The sequence below is a fragment of the Borostomias antarcticus genome (genome assembly GCF_949987555.1).
Source record: "Borostomias antarcticus genome assembly, chromosome: 16".
NCBI lineage: Eukaryota > Metazoa > Chordata > Actinopteri > Stomiiformes > Stomiidae > Borostomias > Borostomias antarcticus.
In genome coordinates this window covers 2,666,718-2,676,842 of record NC_140249.1, presented here as the reverse complement: position 1 = coordinate 2,676,842, position 10,125 = coordinate 2,666,718, and the positions used below count along the sequence as shown (strand labels likewise).

The window sequence follows — 10,125 nt, the reverse complement described above, 5'->3', positions numbered from 1 at the left end:
GAGATGTGGTAGGAGGGAGGAGAGAGAGATGTGGTAGGAGAGAGAGATAGAGATGTGGTAGGAGAGAGAGATAGAGAGATGTGGTAGGAGAGAGGAGAGAGAGATGTGGTAGGAGAGAGAGATAGAGAGATGTGGTAGGAGAGAGATAGAGAGATGTGGTAGGAGAGAGAGAGATAGAGAGATGTGGTAGGAGAGAGAGATAGAGAGATGTGGAAGGAGAGAGGAGAGAGATGTGGTAGGAGAGAGAGAGAGAGATGTGGTAGGAGAGAGGAGAGAGAGATGTGGTAGGAGAGAGGAGAGAGAGATGTGGTAGGAGAGAGATAGAGGGATGTGGTAGGAGAGAGGAGAGAGAGAGATGTGGTAGGAGAGAGGAGAGAGAGATGTGGTAGGAGAGAGAGATAGAGAGATGTGGTAGGAGAGAGGAGAGAGAGATGTGGTAGGAGAGGAGAGAGAGATGTGGTAGGAGAGAGGAGAGAGAGATGTGGTAGGAGAGAGGAGAGAGATGTGGTAGGAGAGAGGAGAGAGAGATGTGGTAGGAGAGAGGAGAGATGTGGTAGGAGAGAGGAGAGAGAGATGTGGTAGGAGAGAGGAGAGAGAGATAGAGAGATGTGGTAGGAGAGAGAGATAGAGAGATGTGGTAGGAGAGATAGAGGGATGTGGTAGGAGAGAGGAGAGAGATGTGGTAGGAGAGAGGAGAGAGAGATGTGGTAGGAGAGAGAGATGTTAAGAGAGAGAGAGAGGATGAGAGAGAAAGAGAGAGGATGAGAGAGAAAGAGAGAGGATGAGAGAGAAAGAGAGAGGATGAGAGAGAAAGAGAGAGGATGAGAGAGAAAGAGAGAGGATGAGAGAGGATGAGAGAGGATGAGAGAGGTTGAGCTCCATGATCAGTTATAATGTTCCACTCAGCACATTCCTGACTTATTAACCTGCTTCTACAGAGAGGAAGCCAAGCTAGGGCCAGTACACACACACACACACACACACACACACACATGCACAGACACATGCACAGACACACACACACATATCGGCCCAGTCCCGATGTCCCCTCTAAACCCTCAAGCCCTGAACCCACACAGACTTATTGACGTCACCTGGCAAAGTGGTTGAGTGTGAGAGGCTGTAAGGGCTTGAATGGGACAGCACCTGTGACATCACGTTACGTTGACGCCAAAACATATATCTTACTATTGTGGGTTTGGGACTTTTTATTTACATTTCAATTTTAGGTCATGTTTTTTCTTGTAGATCTACATGTAAATTAATTTTGGGCTGAGTCAAATCCTCTTTAGATGATCACAACCCTCTGTGTAACCCTCAACACTGTTTAACGTGAAATGAATGAAATCAGGGGCGTCGTTTGGGTATGGAAGCTATGGCATTCGCCATACCTTGACTTCTAGACACATTTTTCTTTTTAATCTGAAATATGTTTTGTCATTTCATGGGATTTTCTCTACACATACAGGCATAAATTAATGTAGAAAGAAGCACTTTGTTTGCACAGCACCTCGTGACCTCCAACTGACTTATTAGCATAGTGGGCGAGTAGTGTGTGAATAGAATAGTCTAGTCAGTCCGACCTCACCAAACATAACTACAAATCCATGTTAGTGTTCGTCTGTCATTCTCATTAAATCAGGTATTGGTTGATTCAAATTCAAATGTAACATGAACAAGTCCATGTCATGTTGTGTCTGTCACTAAGAACACGTGTTATGTGAAAAACCGGACTTAACGCGCGAATCGAGCTAGCTAACTAACGTTAATGGGTTTTGTCAATAAAAAAATAAAATAAAAAACTGAATGTGTAATCAATCGCTAATTTACATAGGTCTATGTCGAAGATGTGTTTGTGCAAGCAGGTTTGGATAGTCAATCATCTCACTTCTAGGAAGGCCTTTTCAGTCCTGCTGTCTCTTTGAAGCTTCAAAGCACCGCCACCACCACAGAAGAAGACTACCTCAGAAAAATAAATTCACTCGGACAAAACGCGTCTAAATCAGTTATTTAATGGCAGCGCCGAGGCTTCAAAACCCAGCATTTGTTTAAATAGACCCTTTAGCTTAGGTAAGTGAAGTTTCATGTTTATCTGACACTTAATATGAGCGCCTCTCCTAAATAGGCCGACACCGATTTATTTTGACGGCAAAGTGAACGGAGGGTGAAAGAACTGTAGTCTGGCATGAGCGAGCAAGCGACTACAGGACTGAAAGGACTAACCTTTAGGCTAGGGGACTGAAAGGACTAACCTTTAGGCTACTAGAGGACTGAAAGGACTAACCTTTAGGCTACTAGAGGACTGAAAGGACTAACCTTTAGGCTACTAGAGGACTGAAAGGGCTAACCTTTAGGCTACTAGGGGACTGAAAGGGCTAACCTTTAGGCTACTAGAGGACTGAAAGGGCTAACCTTTAGACTACTAGGGGACTTAAAGGGCTAACCTTTAGACTACTAGAGGACTGAAAGGGCTGACCTTTAGGCTACTAGAGGACTTTACTAAAAACATGCTGCCAGCAGGGAAGAAAAGGAAAGTGGACATTAGGATTTTTTTTTGTTAAAGGGCACCAGAGACAGGTGAGGTCTTGCATTCAATGGTTTAGTGATTGTTGCAGTTCAGCATTCAGTAACCCATAATAGGCTACTTTATAGATTTGAGTAGCTAAATCTGTAATGTTTTGTGTTGATAATATTTGGTTTAAGGAGACTGAACCAGGTCCACCTGCTCAAACAGGTGACAGCAAGTGCAGTAGCAACAGCAGTGACAGTGCCAGTGACCATGATGAGACCAGTCCAGTTCAGTGTAACAATGAAGGCATGGGCATTAGTACTTCCAAAAACACCTCTCCGGTGCAACCTTTTTGTCAGTTTCCCATGAGGAATGGGAGAAGATTCAATACCCAGCGTTACAAAGCATATGATTGGTTTGAATACTCACTAAAAAAAGACAAGTGTGTTTTGTTTTGCATGCAGACACTTTGGACGGGTGTCAACATCCCAGGTGGACAGGTTTGGACAGAGTCCCAGGGGGACGGGTTTGGACAGAGAGTCTTTATCCACAAGGGGTTTTCCTGCTGGAGGAACATGCAGAGCCAGCTGAGAGAGCACAGCCAGAGCAAGCGGCACATCAGTGCAGTTGTGGCACCAAAGTTGACTATTGCACAATTGATTCTACTATTTTTTCAAGGGGGGACACCCCCCTTTCACCACCGTTCCCACTCTGCCATCCCTTGCCTTTTGCTGAAATGACACCACTGAATGAAATCATTTCAATTTGTGGTCATAAGCCAATTACATTACTGTCTGATTCTTGTTTGTGATGAATCCAAAAGTATTTACCAAAAAATGACAACATGCATTTCTGCACCTCACAACTCATGCTGGAAATCTACATTCAAAGAACATTGCACCGAGATGGATGAATGTCATGCAGCTTTTACCTGCGGAATCATATGATTTATGGCAACAGCAATCTGTCATTTATAACCATAGCCTACAGTACATATTTTCAAACAAATCAAATTATACAAACCCATAAGGTTGATAACCTATAAGTAAAAATATTGAAACCAAACCAAAACTATTATAAGGCTACTTGAGCAGATAAGCAAGTCCATCTGAAAACATGAACAAATATTTTGTTTTGTAGTGAACGTTGGTTGGTTGATCTGTCCGTGCTTGTTTTTTGGCCATTCTTCAGGTAACCCTGTGTTTCATGTCACAACAATATGAACTGTGGGTAATTCCCTTAAGCAAAGTCTGCAGAGTGCAGACTTACAGAAAGGGGGCATAAAGGACTCAAAATGTCTGCCAGAGCGCCTTTGTGGACTTGACGATTTGACAATGGGACAGCCCTAAGCCCTCACGCACGTAGCGGGAACGTGCCTCAAAATCTGTGAGGGTGGACACTGGGACTGGGCCACACATGCACGCACACACCCTTTATACACCTGTATCCCTTTATTTACCCCTTTATCCCTTTATACACCCTTTATCCCTTTATATACACTGTGGATCAAAAAAGATTGTTTTCATGACAAAAACGGCCCAGTGCCGGGGGGTGGACAAGGATAATAATAATAATAAAAATAACAACTAGAAAGTACATTTCCTGGAGAAAATGTGAGGTGGGCTAGCTGCTGCAGCTGTATGTAACAGCTACTGCTAGAACTACTATGGACCGGGCAATCTCCATGCACCCACCGTGCGTCTCTAGCCACTCAGGGGCTGAATTGTGGGGTCCGTGGCGTGGACAGTGGCATGGTGACAAGACTCCGCCCCCTCAGGTCAGAGCTGGTCGGGAACAGTGTACCCCTCTCCGGGCCACCTACCCGCCCGCACCGGTGAAGACCATGCGTCTCTAGCCCACTCAAGGTTTTGAGTTGTGGCGCCTGTGGCGTGGATAGTGACGTGGTGGTGAAACTCCGCCCCCTCAGGTCAGAGCCAGTCGGGGACAGTGTACCCCTCTCCGGGCCACCTACGTGACTCCACCGGTGAAGACCGTGTGTCTCTAGCCCACTCATGGTCTGAGTTGTGGGGCCCGTGGCGTGGATAGTGGCGTGCTGGTTAGGCTCCGCCCCCTTGGGTCACAGCTAGTCGGGGACAGTACAGTGACCTCCGGGCAATTTCCTTCTACAAGCTAGCCCACCTAATAATATGTTCAACTTTATTAATCCCCTCAAAGGAATTTGCCTCTGCAGTTTGTTTTTGTACCCACATTTGCCCCACAGCGCCCGGAGAGGTAGTTACAGTACGGGTTTGGTGTCTCGCTCAAAGACACTTCTACATGCTGCCGGGAGGAGCTGGAATCAAACTGGGACCCTTCTCATTCCCACATGGCTACTCTACCTCCTCACCACTACCCAGACGGCTACTCTACCTCCTCACCACTACTCTACCTCCTCACCACTACTCTACCTCCTCACCACTACTCTACCTCCTCACCACTACCCTACCTCCTCACCACTACCCTACCTCCTCACTACTACTCTACCTCCTCACCACTACTCTACCTCCTCACTACTACTCTACCTCCTCACCACTACCCTACCTCCTCACCACTACTCTACCTCCTCACCACTACTCTACCTCCTCACTACTACTCTACCTCCTCACTACTACTCTACCTCCTCACCACTACCCTACCTCCTCACCACTACCCTACCTCCTCACTACTACTCTACCTCCTCACCACTACTCTACCTCCTCACCACTACTCTACCTCCTGACCACTACTCTACCTCCTGACCACTACTCTACCTCCTCACCACTACTCTACCTCCTCACCACTACTCTACCTCCTCACCACTACTCTACCTCCTGACCACTACTCTACCTCCTGACCACTACTCTACCACCTGACCACTACTCTACCTCCTGATAACTACTCTACCTCCTCACCACTACTCTACCTCCTCACCACTACTCTACCTCCTCACCACTACTCTACCTCCTCACCACTACCCTACCTCCTCACCACTACTCTACCTCCTCACTACTACTCTACCTCCTCACCACTACTCTACCTCCTCACCACTACTCTACCTCCTGACCACTACTCTACCTCCTCACCACTACTCTACCTCCTCACCACTACTCTACCTCCTCACCACTACCCTACCTCCTGACCACTACTCTACCTCCTGACCACTACTCTACCTCCTGACCACTACTCTACCTCCTCACCACTACTCTACCACCTGACCACTACCCTACCTCCTCACCACTACTCTACCTCCTCACCACTACTCTACCTCCTGACCACTACCCTACCTCCTCACCACTACTCTACCTCCTCACCACTACCCTACCTCCTCACCACTACTCTACCTCCTCACCACTACTCAACCTCCTCACCACTACTCTACCTCCTCACCACTACTCTACCTCCTCACCACTACTCTACCTCCTCACCACCACTACTCTACCTCCTCACCACTACTCTACCTCCTCACCACTACTCTACCTCCTCACCACTACCCTACCTCCTCACCACTACTCTACCACCTGACCACTACCCTACCTCCTCACCACTACTCTACCTCCTCACCACTACCCTACCTCCTCACCACTACTCTACCACCTGACCACTACCCTACCTCCTCACCACTACTCTACCTCCTCACCACTACTCTACCTCCTCACCACTACTCTACCTCCTCTCTACTACTCTACCTCCTCAACACTACCCTACCTCCTCACCACTTCTCTACCTCCTCACCACTACTCTACCTCCTCACTACTACTCTACCTCCTCACCACTACTCTACCTCCTGACCACTACTCTACCTCCTCACCACTACTCTACCTCCTCACCACTACCCTACCTCCTCACCACTACTCTACCACCTCACCACTACTCTACCTCCTCACCACTACTCTACCTCCTGACCACTACCCTACCTCCTGACCACTACTCTACCTCCTGACCACTACTCTACCTCCTGACCACTACCCTACCTCCTCACCACTACTCTACCTCCTGACCACTACCCTACCTCCTGACCACTACTCTACCTCCTGACCACTACTCTACCTCCTGACCACTACCCTACCTCCTCACCACTACTCTACCTCCTCTCCACTACTCTACCTCCTCACCACTACCCTACCTCCTCACCACTACTCTACCTCCTCTCCACTACTCTACCTCCTCACCACTACTCTACCTCCTCACCACTTCTCTACCTCCTCACCACTACTCTACCACCTCACCACTACTCTACCTCCTCACCACTACTCTACCTCATCACTACTCTACCTCCTGACCACTACTCTACCACCTCACCACTACTCTACCTCCTCACCACTACTCTACCTCATCACTACTCTACCTCCTCACCACTACTCTACCTCCTGACCACTACTCTACCTCCTCACCACTCCTCTACCTCCTCACCACTACTCTACCTCCTCACCACTACTCTACCTCCTCACCACTACTCTACCTCCTCACCACTACTCTACCTCATCACTACTCTACCTCCTCACCACTACTCTACCTCCTCACCACTACTCTACCTCCTCACCACTACTCTACCTCCTCACCACTACTCTACCTCACCACTACTCTACCTCCTCACCACTACCCTACCTCCTCACCACTACTCTACCTCCTCACCACTCCTCTACCTCCTCACCACTCCTCTACCTCCTCACCACTACTCTACCTCCTCACCACTACTCTACCTCCTCACCACTACTCTACCTCCTCACCACTACACTACCTCCTCACCACTACTCTACCTCCTCACCACTACTCTACCTCCTCACCACTACACTACCTCCTCACCACTACTCTACCTCCTCACCACTACCCTACCTCCTCACCACTACTCTACCTCCTCACCACTACTCCACCTCCTCACAGCTACTCCACCTCCTCACAGCTACTCTACCTCCTGAGCTACTGGCACCGGCACTCCTAGAGATGAGAAGAGGGTGAAAGAGGAGAACTTGAAAAGAGAGGGAATCACAGAGGGAGAGACCAATAAGATGAGGCGCGCGCACACACACACACACACACACACACACACACACACACACACACACACACACACACACACACACACACACACACACACACACCAGGACCCAGCACAGAGGGGGTTAACAGAAAGGTTATGGCGCGTTCCAGGCAACCCGTAACTCGTGTTTTTCCGACCTCCTACACGTGAAAATGCTGTGGAATGGCAGTCAAACCCGTAACTTCCCACCCGTGAACTTGTACAGATCGATGTACTCCCAGTTGCGCTCTCTGATGTCACACAGTCCTCTAAGCAAGATGGCAGCCCACATGGGTACAGCGATAAAGATAACTTTACGGCAACACACACAAACACACAAAGTTTTAGGTAACGTCACTGTTTTAGTCTTCTTACAACCTGCTTACCTTTACTACATATAAACGCTGCTTCCTTCCCAGACTAACACAGACAGACAGACAGACAGACAGACAGACAGACAGGGGGGAGTTGTGTGAAGACTTTGTCCATCTTCGCATGCCTATTCTAAAACAGAAACTTCAGAGAGTTTGGAGTCCAGTGCAAGTCAGAACAGGCCAACCACAGCAGAACTCACTCATACACACCCACCCATGCACGCACGCACGCACACACGCACGCACACCTACATACACACACACGGACTGGTAGACATCCTATTGGCATATTGCATTTGACTGAAGAGTGAGTGAGTGAGTGAGTGAGTGAGTGAGTGAGTGAGTGAGTGAGTGAGTGAGTGAGTGAGTGAGTGTTCATGGGTGGGCAATTGCATTTCCAGATAAACCTCAGGTCCCAGACTAGTGAGAGCTATACGGGGAATATCTGACATTAATGAACATTCATGGTAAATGGTAAATGGTAAATGGACTGCACTTATATAGCGCTTTTCCACCTTAGCAGATAAGGCGGATGTCATGTCACATCCACTATGAGTCAGGAGAACGAGTGTGATCTATAAACCACAGTGCTAGGTGCTGGCCGACTGACGTCATCAGCTCCATATAGGTCAGGAATTTTTGTTCAGATCAATGCAACCAAGAAGACATCAGGTTTGCGCAGGAGTCTGGGGTTTGTACAGAGCCGACCTGACTGAACAGGCGAGGCTATCGCTGACTCTCACTATAGTTCGACTGGAACTTCTCCTGCACACTCACTCAGCACACACACACACTATTTGCATGCCAACTCATGACTCACTGTTTGAGCTACTCTGTTGGGTAACGAATGAGGAGCACATTTGATATGAACGCCCATATCCAGACGTGTGCGCGCGTGTACGTGCGTTATGGGCCATCTTACTTACGAGATCTCTCACATGTAATCATGAGTGTTTCTATATTTTTAAAGGCTTGAATAGGCCTTATCTGGTGAGAATTAAACGCGCAAAGAGACCAGGCTACAGATAGTAAATTATTATTTTTCAGCCATGTTGTTGAAGAAAAATCACTTACCAACAAACACACACAGAATATCCACCACAATCAGTGTGATCTTCTTTCCCTGGTCCGTCATGATTCTTCTGCTCCGTTTCTGAAGTTTGAAAAATAAATATCTGTTGAACTTTCATGAAATTGTTAACACTACAGTGTTTGGTTTAGTTGCAAAGGAAGAAAGTCGGAGCAACCCGATCTGCTGGTTCTTCCGGCTCCTCTCCTCTACCTGTGTGTTGGTTGCGCGTCGCGGCACTAGGTGAGCGGCAGAGACGCGTCTGGTTCACAAGAGCTCAGACACACAGACGCGCTCTGCGCCTTTTACACGCCCGGAAACGTGGGGGTCGCATCGTCCTGACACATCTGCGCACGGAGACGGGCAGATCAAAAAAAACACCATGCCCAAACCGGGTATATTTATTTTTTAAACTTCAGAAAGGGAGCAGAAGAATCATGACGGGCCAGGGAAAGATCACACTAATTGTGGTGGATATTCAATGAAAACTTCTCTCTCCTCTCTCTCATGGAGGATTTTGTCAATAACCGAACGTTCTTACATTAGTGGTGGATAACGAAGTGAGTATACTGTAGTTAAAGGAGTGGGTATACTGTGTGTGTCCATGGTTAAAGGAGTGTGTATACTGTGTGTTTCCATGGTTAAAGGAGTGTGTATACTGTGTGTTTCCATGGTTAAAGGGGTGGGTATACTGTGTGTGTCCATGGTTAAAGGAGTATACTGTGTGTGTCCATGGTTAAAGGAGTGGGTATACTGTGTGTGTCCATGGTTAAAGGAGTGGGTATACTGTGTGTGTCCATTTTTAAAGAAGTGAGTATACTGTGTGTGTCCATTTTTAAAGAAGTGAGTATACTGTGTGTGTCCATGGTTAAAGGAGTATACTGTGTGTGTCCATGGTTAAAGGAGTGGGTATACTGTGTGTGTCCATGGTTAAAGGAGTGGGTATACTGTGTGTGTCCATTTTTAAATAAGTGAGTATACTGTGTGTTTCCATTTTTAAAGAATTGGGTATACTGTGTGTGTCCATGGTTAAAGGAGTGGGTATACTGTGTGTTTCCATGGTTATAGAAGTGGGTACTGTGTGTCTGTGGATACAGAAGTGTATACACTACACCACCAGTCAGCCCAGTGTATACACTACACCACCAGTCAGCCCAGCGTATACACTACACCACCA

At 47.6% G+C, this 10,125-nt stretch overlaps 1 protein-coding gene across 1 annotated transcript in view; it reads right to left on the bottom strand.

Moving 5' to 3' along the window:
• The window catches only part of LOC311319463 (phospholipid phosphatase 2-like), a gene marked incomplete at both ends in the record, with an annotated part of 15,426 nt that extends 6,412 nt beyond the window's left edge, over nt 1-9,014 (bottom strand). Inside the window, one exon of the mRNA XM_084451024.1 lies at nt 8,954-9,014. Within this exon, the coding sequence (XP_084307150.1) occupies nt 8,954-9,014 (61 nt within the window). The remainder of the gene's footprint in view (nt 1-8,953) is intronic.
• Nucleotides 9,015-10,125: the final 1,111 nt, after the last annotated feature.